A 21,289-nucleotide genomic window follows, 5' to 3' on the forward strand; every position below is an offset into this window, starting at 1 on the left:
TACCAGAAATTCAGGCTGTAGTCCTTCTCTTAATGCACCTTTTGTGGGACCTTTCATCAGATTCCAAAAGACGTGCTTTTTTGTTTTTTTCCTTATATTTCAAAACTGAGAAACAATTGTGATTCAAATTCTAATTGTTTTCAGTTGCAGAATAGGAACTGTTGTCAGCTACAATATAAAGTGTCAAAGGTCCAGGCTGAAAGCAGTTTTATTCAGTATATACATAACAGCAAGTAGGAATAAATAGAACAGAGGTCTTTGTTTCTACATGCCAGTTTTCTCCAGAACCCATTCAATCACCTGGGGAAAAGAAATGAGAAAATTATTCCCATAACTCTTGTTCTGAAGTTGCTTTCAAGAATATCTGACAGACATTATTGATTCTTCTAAACGGGATTTAGAAGGTAATCCTCCCAAAGCAGAAAGAGTCGTTAATAAACTGAGAAGGGTTGCCTCAAAGTTCTATTTAATTCATCAGAACTCACTGTCTTGAGAAAAAGGCATTTTGGGATCCTGTGAATGAGCAACCTCACCCCACACTGTATGTTCTTTACATATATTCTGTAGTATAGGGTGAGGTGGTCAGCAGACAAGATGCTGCTGGCAAAGAGGTTGGAATGTCCATGCACAAATCCAGCCTCAGATCTCCCCGGACAAAGACCGGAGTGAGAAATAGTGTGCTGGAACAACATACCTGTTCAGCAATAAACACCAAACCCACTTTGTCTTTGAAACCTTGTGATCTATAGGAGACGTTTCATAAAATAACACAGCACAGAACACAGCACTGCCCTGGCAGAATAAAATCCTGTGAGGATCTAGCAGTTGTACTTAAGAGTTTTTTTTCCCCTCAGTCGTAACTGGAGAAAAATAAACTTTACCACATTTTTCACTTTGACACAGCCGATAGGCAGTATTCTGGTTACAGCTACAACAATCATGAATGTGAGCAACTGGAAATTTTGCCATGGGTCTGCTGACAGGGAGTTTTTGTGGGATCAGAATGCAATACAAGATCTACAGCCAAAGGAATGAATGCTTCTCCTCATCTGCTAAAGCTGTGGACCGAACCTGGCCTATCCTTATTAATAGAAATGACAAATAAAGTAAATGCTCTTACCTGCTTAGCATTGTTACTTGCTGTTTTCTTCATTTCATCAAGAAGTCCTCTAGAAGTTTTAAGATCCTAAACATTAAAGCACAAAGCCGAAGATATCAGGATGCTCATATTCTTGTTATTAATGAACGGTAACATTCAAAGTTCTTGTTATATTGAGAAACCTAAACTGTGGCACCAAGCCATTCTTAAATGAAGCACATGGCACTGTCTGAAGTAAACCTGAGAATATTCATTTACTTCTTGACTCCCAAAGAAAATGGTGTCTACAATATCATGCTTCTGAAGCACGCAGAACAAAGTTGTACAGACCTGGGGCTGCAAGACAGCTTGGAAGGACAAAATCCTGCCACAGCTATCTCCTGTGTCTCAAGAACAGGATCACTGCAGCCTTCTTTTGCTTCATTCACAAATGGAGTCATGAACCCATCTGAATTCACTCATGCATTACATGGTGCTGTCAAGTCAGCATGTGTTAGATAGTTGCACACATCTGCAGTGTGTTGATGAGAATTTCCATGAACATATCAGGGAACTGGATTTTCAGTGAATTGCATGAACTACCTATTTACCCAGTAACCTTAAAATGAGGGAGAAGCTGAGCTGTCTGAAGGACAAAGATTATTCAGCATGATCTTTACTGAAATATTTATTTGTAATCAGTGTTCTTTGTATCCTGGCCAGCACGCAATCTTCATTCTGACAGAAGAAATGTGATCCATATTCTACAGTTTTAAATGAGCAAAGGATAGTTTCCACTAATAGATGCAATCACAGCTTGGGAAATATGCATAAGGGCAAAAGCATAAAGCAGACTTATATGGCTCACTATATCAGACCAAGGCATGACAGTAGTTAGGACAGCACTAAATTGATCATAAATTTGGAGATGAAATTATCTTGAGGTATCACTAAGATAATTCCAGTATGAAATGCAAAGCAAAATACAGGACAACATAGGATGCTAATGTGACTACATCTACATCTTTAAATGATTAACAACTATTCTTTAAACGATTAACATGTGTAAGTTTGCCTACAATATACAGGTCCATACAACTATGTGATAATGTGATTTGCATTCATCTGACATCTCATTCCCAAGGGACTTAATTGCAAAGTGAAAAAGAAAGTGAAACTCCACTGTCTTGAAACAAATCTGCTGTAAGAAAGTTGCCTTACTAGTTACTTCTCTGTCCCATAACTTTGTGGTTTTTCCCCCATTGTGGCTTCACATTTAGTGTCTCCCAGATTTGCTGTGCTTCCATAAAGCTGACAGCAATTCTACTTACCATGAATATCACCAAAATATATTCACCAAAGACCAAAAGTTTATCCATATTTTACACATATAGAAGACACAGCACTAAGAATATTAGCACAATCAAACTTGAATACATCCATCCCAAGGCATTCAGGAACAGACTCATTCAACTAAGTGCAAAGAACTGTCAGAAAATGTTTCCTTGTTACCTTTAAGTAAAACTTTGATATCTCAAATAGACGTTGGCTGCATGATGCAAAGCTCTTGTGATCCTCAGAAATTCCATGCTTTTGTAGAGTCTTGGCTACCACCTCCTTCAGCATCTTGGAAACAATAGAAACACACTCAAAAGTTTGTCCTAATTATCGGCATGAAAAACTGTCCAAGGAAAAATGTCACACATGTTCTCTTTCATTCTTCCCAACAAAGATGGAGACAGAAGAGATGTAGTACAGTGGGAAGGCTGAAAAGGCATTAGAAAATATTTCTTCACAGAAGGAGAAGTAACGCACTGGCACAGGCTGCCCTGGAAGGTGGTAGAGACACCATCCCTGGAGGTATTTGGTTTAGTAATATATGGTGGTGATGGGTTGACAGTTGAACTAGATGACCTTACTGGTCTTTTCCAATGTTAATGATCCTCTGACTCAATGAAACTCAATGAAACTCAAAGAAAAACCAAAAACTACCCTGATCTTTTTTGCTCTTGCCTGTGCTATTAATGCACCAGACAAGCACCATCAACCCACTGACCAAAGCTGGACAGAGTTATTTGACAATTCATTTCCATTTCCTTCAACTTAAAAATAAATTGAATGTTTACATGTCAAAGCAACGTAGAGAATCGGGGAATATTCACATGGGACTTTGAAGGCAAAAAAATATATACTGACTTTAAGTCTGAATGAGTCAAAATTTATGCTTACTCAAGTCATCCTGACTTGCCTTTGACACTGTAACAACTACATTCAAGCAGTCCACTCTTGTATCAAGGAATTCACTTAAACAATCATTGGAAAGCCAAAGTTCTCTTGGCTGTATTTTAGAAGTTGCATTCTCAATAAATACAGCAATTAATAAAACATTATTACATCAATGTATTTAAATGTTAACTCTGTTAATGGACTTGTACACAACTACTCTATGTTCCCTGAATAGTCCGTTCTTTCACAATGGCTCTCACCTTTCCAGTACAGATATTTCTTTGTTGACTTTAGATTTTATATTCACTTTCTACATTTCTTAACTCCCAACCATTTATTGCCACCTATTTTACTCTTACTTGCTACTTCTCTTAACCTTAATTCCTTGGGCAAAGCTTAACATTTACAAATATTTTACTCCTCACTTTTGGAATGATCTCCTCAGTGCCTTTAGGATTCAGTTACAGAAGCAAACAGAACCAAATTTAGTAGTAAGAAAGAGAGAGAAATTCACATTTCACACTAAAATCACAGAATGGCCTGGGTTGAAAAGGACCACAATGATCATCTAGTTTCAACTCCCCTTCTATGTGCAGGGTTGCCAATCAGCAGACGAGGCTGTGAAGAGCCACATCCAGCCTGGCCTTGAATGCCTCCAGTTCCAGAGCATCACCACCCTCTGTTTGAAAAACTTCCTGCTAATATCTAACCTAAACCTCCCCGTCTCAATTTAAAACCATTCCCCCTTGTCCTATCACTATCCACTGAAGTTGCAAAGAAATTATTTAATTTTTTTTAATTCTCAAAGCAAGCAAAATAGACCCTTACCCTTGTATGTTTCTGAGATCTTGATTCCTTCACTGGCTTTGAAGTCTCAGATTCTCTTGCACTTATGCAGCTTGCTGAGCCCGCCCTCGTGGCTGCTTTGAGGGGCTGACCAGACTGTTTCACCACCATCGAAGTTAAAGAAACTGATCTTTCAGAGCGCTTCCTGGTTACAGATAGCACATTATTACTCCCACTTCTCCCACTTGCTTGGGAGAGGAGAGAATCTGTACTCTCTGATTTTGTTAGCCTGGATAGGAAGAAATAAAAAGAAAAAACAACTTTTTATTTTGTAACGAGTGTTTTGCTGGCTTTGTTTCTGCTATAGAGGCTGATGTTTAATTGCTAGGATCACTACACATTCTTACAAAGAGCATCACAAAACAAGATAACTAAGAAGAGAAATTCTTCTTGCATACAGACACTGTCTAGAGAGTTCGAAGAACTGAGCTTCTGGTCTTCAGGCTCAGGATAAAATAAAACTTCTTGAAACTGCCTACTTTCTCTTGTTGAACTCTGAAAGCATTAGGAACTCTGAAAGCATTAGTAACTCTGAAAGTCCGCTTCTATCATGTGCTAAGCACAAGCACATCATTTCTAACTACTCAGTAAGCTGCAAAAATCTACAGATCGCCCCAAAACCATCCTGTTAAAAAGACTTACTGTAGCACACTTGTGACCAGACTGCAAAAGGTATTAACTGGAGTGAAGAGACAGTGACCATTACAACACAAAATAAATTCAGCAGCACTACAAGGCAGTTACTTGCATCTTCAGAGCTAAGACATGGTACAAACAGAAGTCTTCAAATAACATCTTCAGAAAAGATTTTAATGAAGCTGACAACTTAATGAGTTTGGATTTTGGTGGGTCATCTTGTACCAGAAGTCTAGGAATTCCAGACTAGGAATTCAATTGCAGTGGACAGTGCTTGGCTTTTCAAACCTACAGTAGTTTACTTGTACTGCAACAGCACTGACAGCTTTGTTTAAGGACAGAAAGTATCTGTTGTCCTTACAAACGCACTGCAGACTCTGCAATATTCAACCATAGGTCTCTTAAACAAAAGGTGCTTCTGCTGCATGCTCTAGATTAATTTAATCCTATCAGTAGGAGGCTACACTTTAAGAAAAATTGAAATTATAAAAGATGATTAAACAATAAACAGCTGTCTAGACAGCTGCAGTAAGAAAAATTTCAACATGAAAGAAGAGATGCATTTCATAAGAGACCACAAAAATACTTCACGTCAAGATGTATTTCATTCCATTCATTACCTTTTCTTGGGACAAAAGCAATCCAAGTCTTTCGATCTGCGTTTTAGCCTCAGTACCTCTGTTCTGAATTCACTTTGTAAAGACTCTCCATCAGGGACACTTCCAGGCTCCGACAAGACTGCGGGAGACGGGAGGGGGCTCAGGGCAGCCGGCAGAGGGCTCAAGACAAACGGCAGAGGGCAGCATTCCTTGGTGCAAGTGGTCTGAGTTTCATAGCGAATAAGACGAGCTTGAAGTTCAGCATATCCCAAGTCTCTCTCTAAGGCTTTCCTGTTATCTAGACAGTATCTACAGTTTAAATTCAAGAGAAATATGTGAGACAGACCTCTGTCTGACTGCTTTTTTACAGTTAGAAAAGAACAACTTACTTCTGCCTATAATATAATCTCCAGCACTTTTTTTGTTTGGACTGATGTGTTGTTCTGACAGATATTTTAAAATGACCCCACAAATTAATAAACAGCTAATGGATTTATTTATATTATGTGTAAGTCTATACTATATTTAAGACTAACTCCAATAGACATGCAGCATTATGTACTAATTATTTGTATGTCTCTTCTATTTGCTCATGCAAATAAGATTTTTGTGGACATTAACAGGATGCTTTTCCTTGAAGTAATTGAAGTAAATAATGAATTATGATGCTGACAATTGATTTTTTTCTCCTTATAGTCAGCACTGCGTTAGATTTGGATTATCAGCCTGTACTGAACAGATGCTACCCCTATTAATGTACAGTGACGCTCCAGTAAAGCAGTGAAGAGGAAAGCTCTAAAACCAAATATATGAAGAATCCATCACACCATAACAGATACGGTATCTTCCTGACCTCAGACCTTACAAGCATCCACTGAAACTTTGAGACCCAGAGAATAATGGGATAATACATATAAAATGATACACTCTAACATGATACTCCAGGAATCCCAACAATTTTAACCCGCATTCTGAGCGACGCGAGTTGTCTCAGCCCACTCTCCAAAGCAGGTAGTAATGTTTCCTATTCTCAGAAATGGTAGACAATTCTTTACTTTTATCTCCTTACACAGGGTTAAATTGAATTGCTAGATTTGATTTCTTCTCCTTTTTCAGACTGCTTTCATACTCAGGGAGAAATTCACTTTTCTAATGACAGAGCATTGAATCCATTTCTGCAGCTGATTAAGACTTTCCACTAGAAATAAATTCATTATTTGATAAGAATAAGTTCTCTTAACTCACAAACTTCAAGGTATTTAACTTTCCTTATTTATATTCCAGGTCCCTTGAGTAATCAAATCCCCTACAAATCTAAAAATGTTTTTATCTTTAGAAGTTAAATTACCATTTTACTCGCCCCTCTTTACCTGCAATTATTTTCTCTTTGCACAATGGGATACAAGAGCTGGCACAGGTTCACTACACTAGAAATGTCTCTTGATTTTGTTGACAAAACTCTGCTTCCAAACAAAAACAAAGCAGCTATGCAGATGGAAACAAATCACGGCTGCACATTACAAAATGTAACTGCTCCAGAAGACCATAATGACTGTTTACAAGCGAGGATAGTGATAAGACAAGGGGGAATGGTCTTAAACTGGGACAGGGGAGGTTTAGGTTAGATATTAGCAGGAAGTTTTGCACACAGGGTGGTGATGCACTGGAACAGGTTGTCCAAGGAGGTTGTGGTTGCCCCATTCCTGGAGACATTCAAGGCCAGGCTGGATGTGGCTCTGGGCAGCCTGGTCTGGTGGTTGGCAAGCCTGCACATAGCAGGGGGGTTGAAACTAGATCATCATTCTGGTCCTTTTCAACCTAGGCCATTCTACGATTCTATGACCATATGCTCCCTCTGGAACTCCTAGAAGGATCTGTTCTGCTTGTACAGCTCCATATTCTTCCCTTTCATGCTAGTCTCCACCTCCTCACTCTACTGCCTGCCTCTCTTATTCCCAGTGCATTCCACCCTCCCTCCTCCCCCTGTGGTCTCTACCCATCATTTTTCCTATGACACAAGGCAATACAACCTGTGCCTAATTAGAATCTTCACACACTCCTTGCTCAGGTCACCCAGGTCAGCAAGCGTTCCAAAGCCAATGGCCAAATACCTTCCTCCTACAGCTGGGAGGATTAATTTCTCCTGTCTACCTAATTGCCTCTTTGTGCCTTGTGTTAATCTAAGAAAGCTAACAGGCTCATGAGTTACCAGTCAGAAAAACATACCACATATTCAGTGTAGACTTAACGAAATTGTGCGTGAAGTTGATAGGAAAAAATAACAGTGGTATAATTAGTCATACGGTAATGATTTTAAACTGGAGTTTTGGAAGGAGGCAGAAACTTACATGGAGACCAACCTTGATGTCTTCTTGGTACCCACTGCAATTCTGCAGATACACGGTATACCATGTTAAGACAGAGTTTGTCCACACAGAGGAGTTATACTGAACCATTTACTTTAGTGTTTGCGTGTGTCATTTTCCTTTTTTCAACAATGAGGATACGCACAGTTTTCTAGAGAATTTTTAAATAGCTACATCATATGAAGCACATCCACCTGAAGCTTTGGTCAATAACAAATGGTGGCTGTCTGGGACTCAGTGCAGTCTTGACTATATTAACCCTTCTGCAGATTCTTACAAGCGACACTTGAACACTGGTGCTGTGTTCAGGTTGCTTCAAAGTAAGTCTCATATGCCTTACAACTGCTAGTCTGAAAGCGCCTACAACTGAATGTGGAAGTAGAAACAACGCACAAAGTTTTCTCTGTGCTACATAGTGACTTGATAAACATTAATGAGCATACTTGCCCTTGCCAGTTCCAATTCTGAATTCAAGCTTTCAGAAACACTAATAATTAACAGCAGTAGAACTTAGGAGAAAAGAACCAATCTCCACTTTCCTGAATTACCATCAAGGTAGGTGTGTTGAATTAAACTAAGGAGTAAAATAAAGATAAGAAAGCAAGAGGTGGCATGTGTGAAGTTATCCCATTGAAGGGAAACTATAGAAAGTTTTCCATAATTATGTTCATAGTGACTGAAATGTTTCTACTTACTCTTACCTGGAAGCTGAAAAATAGAGGAAAAAAGTGAGACACTTACTCGATTCCATGATAATGGCATCCAGCAGCTTTTTCAAAAGGCAGACCTCTTAGCTTCCGAGGAGAAAGCTCGGGTGTCAAAAAGAATGCACCTTCACTGGAAGGAAAAAAGTATATGTGTATATATTATCCATTTTAAAAAGTTGTATAATGTCAATTTTAGAAGCAGACAGGATAAATTATACATCCAGAAGTCAAACTAAACGCCTTGACAGAGAAAGACTAAAACAGCGTATCCTGTAGCTCATTAAGCCCATGAGGCAGAGCATCAGTGGGAAATTAAGTCTTCACTGAACTAAGAATTTAAGCTCAAATTTCCTGTCTACTAAGCTATTATTACTGCACAACCTCTTAGGTGTTTTTTTACCAGTTTAGAGGTCACTGCCCCAAATAATTTTTCAATAAATCCAGGCAATTACCACATTTCACAACAGAGCACCTGAGTAATAGGGATGCAGAACAAATTTTTGTAGTGAAAAGAACTATTAACTTCTTTCCCGCATATGGAATGACAATATTTTATAATACAGCCAAAATCCTACATCACTGGCACTCGTTCGGTAAGAACTCTGTAGAAGATTCAGTCTTCACTCTGTATCTTCCACCTTGCTTGAGTTATCTGCTCAGAACATGTTTCAGAACTGGAGTTTCAGAACTCCAGTAAGTATATTATAGATGCTTTCTGAATTCACAGGGCCTTCGGAGTTGGAAGGGACTTCTGGAGATATCAGTCCAACCCTCCTGGTAAAGCAGGTTCCCTGGAACAGGTTGTAACCTTCCCCCTCACAAGCCCTCTTAATTTATTACACATAATGAAGTATCTAGGGCAGTATCCAATGATTCCATTATATATACTCTTATTCAACATTAAAAAGGTCAACAAATATAATAGCATTAACTGTGACGATATTCTTGCTTATCTAGTAGTTTTTAATGTACCACATAAATACTAGAGGCTCTGATCCTACAGACATCTTCTCATTCTGTTGACTAGCTTGGCCTTAGTCCAATAGTTAAACCCTGAAAAGTACTCTATTGACTCCTTATATTAATCTTGCTGCTGACATGGGAGTGGTTACTGCACTAATACTTAACAGCAGACACACTAAGACTGAATTAAAGAAATCACACCCATAAAACTGAAGTTCTGCCAGAGTAACTCCTGCTATACTAGAAATATTAGTTTGGGAAATAGGAATGTATAGTGGCAGTAGTTTGTAGGACAGCCACAGCAAAACCTAGTGGAACATTTATGCACATCAGGCACTTATTCCATTATTTAAATGCATACTACAAACATCATCATCATCTTGGCCACTTCAGACTCAGAGAAAAAACAGCAAGGTTGACCATCACTGTTGATTGCACTGGGAGTAGGCATCTGATGCAAGGATACACAAGCCACAAACTCAAACTCTGACACTATCACCTGATTTTTTTATCACATTTTATCACTTCATTATTACACACATTCCCAGCAATTCTGAGTATGGTCAGCAGTGACTTTAATATGCTGATATCATACCGTTTGGGAATATGCAGTGGCTGAAGATCGCCAACCGGCAGCCCTTCTGGTGTGAAGTATTTCAGTAACTCCTTAGCATCGAGCAATGTCAGTGACTCCCGCTGGCTATCCTTACGTCCAAGCAATTGTTCAGATGAATGTGCAAGCATAGAAGCTCTACGGGAAAAATAAAATAATAATAAAACACCCTCACCTAAGAAAATATTTTTTGTGAAGTTACTTTGTTCTAGTAAAATAAATAAATAAATAAATTCCCAAACCACTGCTAGACTGGAGCAATTAAACACAGATTTTATTACTTAGTCATGAAGTACAATATGAGAAGTATATTATTCATCTCTTTTTTTCCATTTCTGGACCTCAAAGATCAAAATTTAATTCCCATTAAAAAAGAGACGTACAATATGCAGCACAGGAATCATAAAGACACTGCTGCATACAATTCTCCACTACATTATTGATGTCCTCAATCAAGTTTAGCAAAACTTTTTCTTTTCTACTGCTAGGCAATGTGTTTTACACTAATTCAGGGTAAGTGTAAGAAGAGCTACTTACGAAGAAAAACTATATATATGTATTTGAGGAACAAAAGCCAAAGCTTAATAACAACAATAATAAATTAAGAGAAAGCAGAGATCTAATGCTAAACTCCAAGTATGGATATGTTGGGGGAAAAAATATTTTGAATGTTTTTCTAGTATTGTTGAAGTCTACAAGCATGATATTGGTAATTTAATTTCAGAACTATGTTACTCTGTGCTCTTTTAGTTGTGTTTTGTTAATAAAAAACCCAAAAAGAACATTAAATAGTATGAAATAACCCCAAAACAACCTTGAAAATTGACAGTGTAATAGAAACTTAGTTTTGGCCTTAAACAAGGCTTTCTCTAAAAAATTATCAGCCTATTTGAAAACAGTTCACAATATGGCCATGACTGTATTGTTCCTCTAGACTGATGTTCAATGTCCACCACAGAGAAAACTCTTCAATATTTCACCATTACCTCATTTTTTGTTTGATTTTCTCAAAGTTTTCCAAATTCTGAAGAACGTGTCTTTCTGGCCATTCCAATGGATTTGACTCCATTAAATGAGATTCTGCTAGAAACAAAAAAACAACACCAAGAAAGCAAAACAATTACAGCTTGCTCATAAGAAGGATATAATTTGTCTCCAAACGCAAGGGAATTGATACAAGCAGACACAGAAATATTTGACCTGTGGCTCTCAAGATTGTTTTTTCTGTCCAGCGGCCTTGTTGTCAACTACAACTGCACATATATGCACATTAATTCAACAGGACTGCACGTGAACTTTATGAGACTGAACTCAACAGAGCAACCGAGACCTTACAGTACCTGAAGGGGACCTACAGAAAAGCTGGGGAGACATTTTATAAGGGCAGGTAGTGACAGGAGGAAATGGTTTTAAACTGGAAGAGGGTAGATTTAAACTATACAGTAGAAAGAAATTCTTTACTGTAAAGGTGGTGAGATGCTGGAACAGGTTGCCCAGCAAGGCTGTGGAAACACATTAATAGAGATCTTTGTCAATAAAGATACTTACCAGAAGCCACTGTACATGAACTAGTTTTACTGTCAGCTTTCTGCGGAACAGGTTCAGGACGATTAGTGTTCCACAGGTCCAAAAAGCATTCTCTTGTACGTTGTAATAAGCTTTTGAGCTCATCAGTAGAAATAACTGGAGGCTGCTCAGACAATTTCTTTCTCTCTGTTTAAAGTAAAAATAAAAGAATTAAGAAACATCACAATTTTGGTAAACGTATTTCTGAGTATATCCAAGTCTGAATGACTCAGAGATCTGGACTTGCCAGTATTACAGAGGAAAAGCTCCAGTCCTCCTATAGGGAATACTTACACCTGCCATTGCTACTTGCACTGCCATTGAAAGAGTACAAATCTTGTGTTCCCTAGCCTGATATTACATTAATACTAACACAAATTATGTCATTTTCAACAATCTAGCCAGTCTCTCCAAAGTATTTCTTCTGTTTAAACTGAGTCTCTCTGAGTAATAGATTTAGATAGTAAAAATCAGGCCAGCCTAATGTTCTACTTCTTTGCAAAGTCATGAAAATCTGTAGAGGATAACCTTCCAGTCAGGCTTATGATGCATCATTCACAAGAAAAACAAATGCCTGTCATAGTCTTCCTCTCTGCTTCTTAAGACTTTTGCAAGAAAGAATAAAGCAACAGTAACAACTACAAAACACACAGTAAGTTCTGTTAGGGGGAGGAAAAAAAAAAGCAAGAAAAACAACAAAACAAAGCACAGAAAATGCTAGTAAGTTTCTTTACAACTTAATTTTTTTCTGCGTGAACTGGCCAGCTCCCCTCAGTTTGTAAGGTGAAATGCCACATTCAGTTTGAAAGAAAAGAAAAGCTTCCTAAATACAAGTTGAAGAATTTTGAGTGCTTTCTCCATTACTTACTGAGATACTCCTTCAAGGCAGATGCCTGGAGATGTGACAGTTTCTTTTCTCTCTGTACAATCTGCCTTCCACAAAACCGTGGCAGAGACTCAATGAAGTCATCAACGGGAAAGCCTATACAAATGAGCAGAAACCCATTAATAAGAATCTATATCTTCTTGGGAGATACTGGGTCATTACTTCTTAAAAAGTGATAGCAAGACATCAGAAACACACCAGATGTACAAGTTTCATGTTCAGGGGAAACAAGTAGACTATCAAATCTGAGTGAGAAAAACATAGGGAATTCATATAAGACACTAAGGGGATAACTTGGAATAGGTGAATGGGTATTATCTCTGCCTTTCTATACAAAACCAACATAAGTTAGTATGACTGCCATTTAAAGAATATAAAAAGATCATTAATTTGATACTAGGGAAGAAAAGTTTTCTGCCAACACATGGTCAAGGACTTACAGTCTTCTGACACCTACTAATGGGATTTTAATTAGGACAAATGGGAAGCAGGCAGTCACATCCCACGCTGATTTATTTGGATAAGAAGAAAATAAAAGGATACAAGCCATTGCGCTCTTTTCTTTGTTGGTTATTGAGTGCAAACAGATGAATTATATAGATATCTTGTAGCTATAACAGGATAACTATTCTAAGAAAAGTGATACATGGTTTTATCTACTAAAGCAGCTGACCGCCTCCTAGCTCATATCCTAACCATTCTGTATTAATATGGACTTCTTCCAATTGAATTTGTCTCCCTGCCTTGTGGCTTTTATTTTGAATGAGAGAAATAGGCTTGTCAATAATAACTAATTAGATTTCAGGCATCAGCCTTTACAACAACAATGCATATTTCTTAAAGTTTTTGTATTTGTGGATTTGCATCCACTTTACCTTGACCTCCCCATTGACATTGCTACAACTACAGAATGTTACAAGGAATGACTGACGACAGCTTCAAGTAGTTGATTTACAAAATACAGTTAACAGTACATTGTAGATCTTTTCCTTAATCACTGAAAACAATCTGAAAGAATGCAGACATATTCAAAGTGTATAATGTTTCTTCACTTTAAGACAGACTGAAATGAATAAAGGGAGCAGATAAGGTGTTAGTAGCTTTTGTTGCCTGATTTAAGACACAAATTAATAAACAAATAAAGCTTACTTGACTCTGTTTCCTCTGCTTTTGTCTTCAGCACTCTATTTACAGCAGAAAGAGTGGCCATACCATTGATTTGGGTAGCAGAATGAATCAAGGTTGCTTTACATCCTCCTGAACCATTGCCTTGCAGCAAGAAATAATATCGGCAAGATTCTCCTTTCAGTTCAATTTCTGGAACTTAAAAAGTATCAGAATGTGAGATGGCTCCCTCAGGGTGTTCACACTGTTTATAACAAGCTATAATCAAAATTCTTTCATTTGCTCTTTTTTTTTTTTTTTTTTTTTTGTGAGAAATCTCACTAACATCTTTTTAGTAACACAGTAACTACAACTGATATTTATCCTTCAAAAATAAACACACTGAAGAGCATGCAAAATAAATGAGCTACAGAAGCAAAGATGAGTTAGAATATGGTGCTGGCTCAAAGCAGGCACCTGCATGGAACTTAGCCTGGGGCAGCTTTGTAACGCAAAAGTAAAAAGTATATCTGGCATCTCTAACCATCAAGGTCAGTTGTTCAGCAGAGCTTATTAAAAGGAAAGTCTCTCTCCAAAGATACATTTCTAACATGAAACAATGTAGTGTTGAGCAAACAGTGAGTCAGGTATGTAATGATTAGAGAAGAGTACCTAAAAGTGCCTGGGCAGTGATGAGGGGATAATGGAATGATCAGGCACTTTTGACTGCTGGTTGACACAATGGCAAGTTTCCATTGGAAGAACATGTACCTGTGCTCTTCCCAAGAAAGCATAAATGTTAAATATACATAACCATATCAAAATATACCCATAGAGTCTTTGTTTTACTCACCAGTAATGACCTTAGGTTTCCTAGCCATATATTCCTTCCACTTCTTTGAGCTCAGTTGGGCAGGGGATGGGATCGCTATACTGCTTACATTGCATGCCAATGAAACTAAAGCTCCCACCTAAATAATAAAGCAAATATAACAGAAGATACATTACCGAAATGTACTTTACATTTCATTTTTGAGTCATCCTGAGGCATCATTTCAAAAGGTGCTTCAACTAAAAGGCAAGCACATTTACTCAATGCTTCTGTCCCTCACATCAATTGACTGGAATATCAGTTGACTCACAAGCAGTAAAAACTGAGCTAGTTTTTTCTCCAGTTGAGATAACTAAATACTGATTTTCTCATTTAATACATAAGGAAAGGTATTCCCAAGTCTTTCAATAATCTCGCTATACACAATTATGTAAAGAAAGTTCTAGAATGAAGAGGACTCTAAGAAATAGTTGGAATCAGCCACCCTGCATCAACTTAAAAACAGTGTTTTTCCTCCCTTCAAACTACCCTTCACAAACAATCTGATGAAACTATTTAATAAGATATTTCTGTTACGGTGTTAGGAAAAGAACTTCTCTTTCACAGAGCATAATGGAGAAAAGGGTGATGGGTTAGGAAAAAAATTACTGAAAACCTAGGTAAAGCCAAGTGAAGATTACATATAGTGCTGGGTGACAGAACAACAACTGTACAGTAAATAAAGGACATAACTTAGTTATTGTATCTCTATCAGCATTTTCACATTTCATGTACTTCTGACTGGCATAGCTTTATTCTATAAACACTATAAAACTTTCTTAATCAAATCTACACTGCTTTAAGCATTCAAGAAAAACATCTTTAATCTAATACCACGGCTGTAAGTAAACATACTGTAATAGTCAGGAAAAATAATAGGCTTGTAAATGTTTCAGGAACTCTTTTCATTCAAAATCAAAATAGAAATGCAAAATACACACTTGAAAAATGGGATATCTTACACTTCAGAAAAGCTAGATGCATTTCATAAGCTGCATATAGTATTGTTTTTTGCTAAAAAGTAATTGAATTGTGATAATCTGGAAATATCTGCTGTGACACGATTAAAAGCAACAACATATTTTCAAAGAATGAAATTCAGCTACAGTAAAAACATTAAGTGGACTTACAGATTGCCAGATCCTGTAAAAGAATGCACATTTTAAAGAGAGATCTCTTCTAGAATTAAATTTTGAAGGAGCCTAATCAGAGATTAACTATTATATACTGCTCATAAAAGACAGAAGAAAGCACAGTGTCTTCACTTTCCTGCTAAACTTATATAAGAGGAAGCCTTACCTTCCCAGAGAGAGAAGAAATCTGATCTAAAAGCAGTGCAGACATCTTCTTCCTACCCTTTCTTGCCAGGCTCCTGAACAGAACAGTTTAAGGAACCTCATCGTCAGAAAGAACTGCATTCATCTGGATTTTACAAATCACATTATCATCATATTTCAAGTAAGTACTGCAGCAGTCTAATAGATGATACCCCAGTACTGCAAAATATGTTAAAGCTTATCAAAGTGGTAGTTAGAAACATTAGATGATGAAATACGCAAAGGACACATTTAACATAGGCAGCCATCAACAGATAATCATATATTCATAACCTTGGCAGGCCTAAGCTACGTAGCCTAAATCTTGGCAGCCACACATTCTAACCCACTTTATGTAGTTTCTAACTAGTCTTGGTATCTTGAAATCTCTGTAGCATGTGCAACTCAAAATTCCTCTTCCATACTTTGTCACAGGTTCTGCACCTTAATAATAAAACACAATTTATGGAAAAATGTTCTAAACTTAAGACACTACATGCATTAATGAACTCTGCACTTTACACAGAAACAAATACTCCATGCCAATAATTCTGCAAATATTTATTACACTTACACACAGAGTCATAGAATTGTTTGGGTTGGTAGAGTCCTTTAAGATCATCTAGCTCCTATCCCCTTGCTACAGGCAGGGACATCTCCCTCTAGACCAGGTTGCTCAGAGTCCCAAACAGCCTGGGAATCAATAAGTATTTCTCTATTCCTCCTCACATATATCCACAAATAGCCAAAATATATGTGCAATAGTGTAAAAATTGCTAAGTTATTGTTACTGCATTTTAAATATCAACATATGAGAAAATCCACTTGCAAAGATACACAATGTGACTACTTCAGCATGCTGGTGTGCAATAAGACCTTGCTATTCCTCAGATGTTGTATGCACACTTAACTCCCAATTGTTTTCTTTCTGCTATAAACCATTATTATTAGCATCTTAGAACCTTAAAGGATACAGCTCAAATTCCAGATCTGATATAAAAAAGGGGGGGAGTTCAGAAATGACAACCATCCGTAAAAACTCTAATGCAGGACCATAGTAATGAAAAACCTGTAAAGAGATGAAACAGATTCATAACACCATGTATAACATGATCTCAGTAAAGTTTGACTTACAGGTATACCTGAAAAAAGTAGAAGAGAATAAAAAGAGAAAAATAGTTCACAATATCTTATTTAATAGAATTTTATAAAAACATGGAATGTATTTAGTGCTGTTTAATAAGATGCACTACCTAGAATGCCAACCATGTGCCTCAAAAAGTTAAATTAACACAGAATTGAAATATAAATTATGTACTGAGATTGAACTAAGTTTCAGCTTCCAGTATCACAGAATGACCCGGGTTGGAAGGGACCTCAAGGATCATGAAGCTCCAACCCCCCTGCGTGGCAGGGCCACCAAACTTCCACAATTACTAGATCAGGTTTCCCAGGGCCCCATCCAACCTGGCCTTGAACACCTCCAGGGACGGGGCATCCACAACATCCCTGAGCAGCCTGTTCCAGGACCTCACCACTCTCCTAGTAAAGAACTTCCCCCTAACATCCAACCAAACCTTTTCCACTTTAAAGTAATTTTGGTATCACACACTTAAGAGCAAACACAAAATCTTAAGAACCTGTTTTCCACACAGAAATGAGCAGCATTCCTCAATGTTACGCTTACTCTCGTTCTTACTTTTGTGTTTGGTTTTCTATTCTGACTAAATTTTCCCCAGTTACCAATTTTCTCAGATCAGATGAATTCTGCTGGCTCAAAGAAACGTCAAGAATACAACCTACCTCTGGCAAAGCAGTAGAATTCATGCATTGCTGCTCTTCTTTAGCAGCGAAGCAAGAATTTACATGTGAATTGCTGAGAGGTTTTGCTGAAGTGCTCTTCATACAAAATTCTGGAAAGCTAACTTCTGATGCAAACTAAAAAAGAGATAATAATAAGCTTTGAATCTGGCTGAATTTTATTTTAAGCAGTTACTACTAGATTTCTCTCCATTATACCCATGAGTTGAGGTAATAACGCCGGATTTAGGTAACCAATTACTAAACCCAAAACCTTAATACTGAAAACGTAAATGAACATCTTCCATCACCAATCTTTCAGTCTCTGCAGACACATTAGATGTGTTCTTGCAACAAAGACTTACAAAGTCACATGGTAACGATTTCTATCTGCCACAGATCAATCTCAGTTTGAACAAGAAGTACCCAGGCAAGTATTTCAGAGGAGAGTGACTAAAATTCTCAAATTCACATCCAAACACCTTCATCTTGTTCAGCTTTTTATCAAGCTAAAAAAGTAAGTAGCTCCCACTACCACCAAGACACTATACCAAATATCAAAAAACATTATCTCTTTGAATTATGTTTTTAAAATCAAATTTGGCTCCAAGCATAAAATGCAGTGTAACACACATGCTTTAAATGATGTGCACGGATGCTTAAAAATAACAATAACCGAAGCTATTTTACCTTTCTTTCCCATATCTGAATCTTTCCCCTCCAGAGTTCTTTTAAATCGATAACATCCATGACATTATCTGAAGAAACAAAGTCTGCCGATAGATATTCCGCAATCTTTTGCCAGCTATTGTAAAAATAAGGAAGAATTAATCTTTCAGAATTTACTGTTCCACGTTAACAGGAAATATGATTGAATTCTAGCTGAGACTCTATAGATCAAGCAGCTTGAGAACACTGCAGCAAAGAACTTTGTCAGACAACAAAAAACACTTGCAATGGCATGCTGCAGGGTAGCTGTCAGAAGCTGGAGTAAAATGACCTAAAATGAACAGCATACCCTTTAGAGTCACTTGTTGCAATGGTGATTTGCGCAGAGTGCCATTCTCTCAGGTGTTTCAGGGCACCAATCACAGGTAAGCAGTCTTTTAACTTGGGTGCATCTCCTTCAGCGGCCTGTAGTATTATGTCCACCATTGCTCTTCCTGTAGAAACAGTCATATATAACTCCAAGCACCATCATTCAGTAAATCATTCAGCCATTTGAAGATAGAAAAGTACTATCACCAACCAAGCTGATATGGCTTTAATGAACAACCTTAAATATTTCAGCAAGACTTGAAATACTTCTCACACATTTTAGCTCGTCTCTCCCTGCTCTCTTTGATTAACACGAACAAATTAAATATTTTGCTATCCATTCACTCACCAGTTTCCTATTTCTTCTGTCTCCCTGAATGCTGTACAGATCAGAGTCCTCTATTCCTGTCTCCAGTACAGTTGCACTAAGTTGACCTTCTTTCAACATCTACTTTTCTCATTCTTTCATATTCCAACTCAGCTACTGCTACAATAGATTCTCCTAACATAAAAGGTTGTATGCACATCCTCTTTGTAAAATTTGAGCCCAACAGATTGCATCTATGCTCCTCACAGTTTCTTGTCGCAAGCACACACACAGCTTTAATAACATCAGCTGTAAGTCTGACACATCAACACCTTCAATTTTTCTTTAACAAAAGAACTCCCCCTAGTTGCAGGTTGAGTTTTGTATTGCCTATTTCTATTTCAGTGCTCTTTCATATGGAAAAAAAAAACAACACAAAAACAGCTATATACATAACTACCTTAATCTCTACTGCTGTTTCCTTATAAGAAACAGCAAACTAATCCCCCTAGGCTGATCTGCAAGACCAATCATAGCCTTTTTCCTTAAACCACTGCAAGACTCGCATGCAAGTTAATTCAACTAACAAACTCAAAGATTGCTCTTTTAAGAGAGCTTACCTGGGGCAGGCAGTCCGTCAGCCAACTGATGCAGACTTTCTGCAGCTTCATCATAAACACTGAAAGTGAAGAACAACATGGTTGGAAGCTAAACGTAATTAGAAATAAGAAAATAGAAGAAGTAAGATATTTACATTGGGTACTATTCATGTCTTCAAAGTTCTATGTAAGTATAACACCTAGACAATGAGTTATACTTATTTCCCCTTTTACTGGGGCAGAAGTAAACTCAAAACAACCTGCAGTGTAACTGGAAATAGTATTTCAGTCTTTTTTCTAATGTAACTGTCAGCTGTTAGGATCCTTCTCTGTTATTCCACAAAAATCATCCATAGGTTAAAAAAGCAATTAAAGCAATGCTGAAGTAGAAGGTACTTCTAGTTGTAGGAGGGCACTGTTCATATTTACCCATAACTTTGGTAATAATTTGCAGAATTTTCTTGTTCTTGACTGTTAAATGTAAGGTCACCATAGTTAAGTAAAGAAAATAATGTGCATACTCAGCCATAGACAGTGACTCCCTGCTGTTACTGTCATCTTCCTCAAAGTTCTGTATGTTTCCCAGACACTTCTCAATAGCTGTTTGGAGAGAGTCTTCATTTTTCTGTGCATCAGAATTTATTTCCTCCCAGTCAGAACTGCAGAACTAATAAAGAGGAGAACTCTGAGCATCACAGTTTCAACTTACACTAGACACAGGTAGAGAGTTGGGAAACTTAATGTTATAAAAAAAATCACCTACTTGATAATAGCCACATATAACATGACTTGCAAAGTACCATTTCTTTATGCCTGGAACACCAGCAACTGAACATGCTGAAAAGAGAAAATGGTTATTTAAAACAATCCATTACAATCTCTTCTTTCTATTACAATGAGGTCTTTCTAGTTAAAGACCCTATATAAGTCATTCAATGTGTCACAGAGGCTTAAGCTCCACTTTCCTGTGGCATCACATTTAAGGTCTAAATGTATTAGAGTGAAACTAAGCATCTAAATATTAATGTTCCTTCAATTAATACAAATTAATAAAGTTTTTGACCTTTTCTCCATTCTGGACAGTACTGCCATCCATTTGCAGAAGCTGTTTCATATCTACACCAAGTCATAACTTCCATAAACATTGTAACTGCAGTTCACACAGTGAAATAATCCAACAACCATTACTCCCACCAAAAAAAAACTTGGAAGACATCACAATGAGAATTGTCAGCAGGACAATATCAAGCTGCCCACTGCTATGAGGAAGAAGGCAAATTCCTTGATATTATTTACCTTCTGTTACTGTATGTTATTTACCTGGAAATGTCACCGCATCTGCTTTTATAGATGAATTACATTTTTCTTTCAGGAGCTTATAAACATCTGCAACAGCCACAGCTGGAAAAGGAAAAAAAAGGCTGCTCTTAAATCTGATGAAAGCCAAAGAGTCCCGAGGAGAATAACCAAAAAGCAGCCCTACTGTGAGACTGAGAGCTGGGACTGCTCCACCCGGCCAAGGGGATGCTCAGGGTATCTCATGCACACGCATAAATACCTAAATAACCACAGATACCTCCAGAGCAGCACTACCTGCTCCATCGCCGGCTCCGTGCTCGTTGCCGCCCGCCGCAGCCCCCCAGCCGAGGAGCAGCACGTACCGCTCCATGGCCGCCCAGAACGAACGGCCCGCGCTGCCGCCTCCGCTCCGCCCCTCACGGCGCTGCGCTTCCGCTTCCCGGTGCGGGGCCGCGGGGCTCCGCTCCGC

General features: G+C 37.9%; 1 protein-coding gene across 2 annotated transcripts; it reads right to left on the reverse strand.

Annotated features, from left to right (window-relative positions):
• Positions 1–190: 190 nt before the first annotated feature.
• On the reverse strand, positions 191–21,231 carry MTBP (MDM2 binding protein). Of its 2 annotated transcripts, none has more exons than XM_015856191.3 (22): positions 21,115–21,231; positions 20,842–20,922; positions 20,285–20,358; positions 20,043–20,188; positions 19,543–19,601; positions 18,596–18,740; positions 18,268–18,382; positions 17,581–17,715; positions 16,752–16,846; positions 15,761–15,833; positions 14,444–14,561; positions 13,636–13,809; positions 12,469–12,582; positions 11,583–11,747; positions 11,021–11,114; positions 10,017–10,172; positions 8,493–8,588; positions 5,407–5,694; positions 4,133–4,379; positions 2,591–2,704; positions 1,121–1,186; positions 191–300 (listed from the first exon to the last, which is right to left on the reverse strand). In XM_015856191.3, the coding sequence occupies exons 1-22, from the start codon at positions 21,188–21,190 to the stop codon at positions 265–267; spliced, it is 2,667 nt and encodes an 888-aa protein (XP_015711677.2). In that variant the 5' UTR covers positions 21,191–21,231; the 3' UTR covers positions 191–264. The 2 variants fall into 2 exon arrangements, with proteins under 2 accessions (XP_015711677.2, XP_015711676.2); XM_015856190.3 differs by having other exon boundaries at positions 11,021–11,117.
• Between the last annotated feature and the right edge of the window lie 58 nt (positions 21,232–21,289).

This window comes from Coturnix japonica, chromosome 2 (assembly GCF_054131305.1).
Source record: "Coturnix japonica strain WE chromosome 2, WE-NBRP24, whole genome shotgun sequence".
Lineage (NCBI taxonomy): Eukaryota > Metazoa > Chordata > Aves > Galliformes > Phasianidae > Coturnix > Coturnix japonica.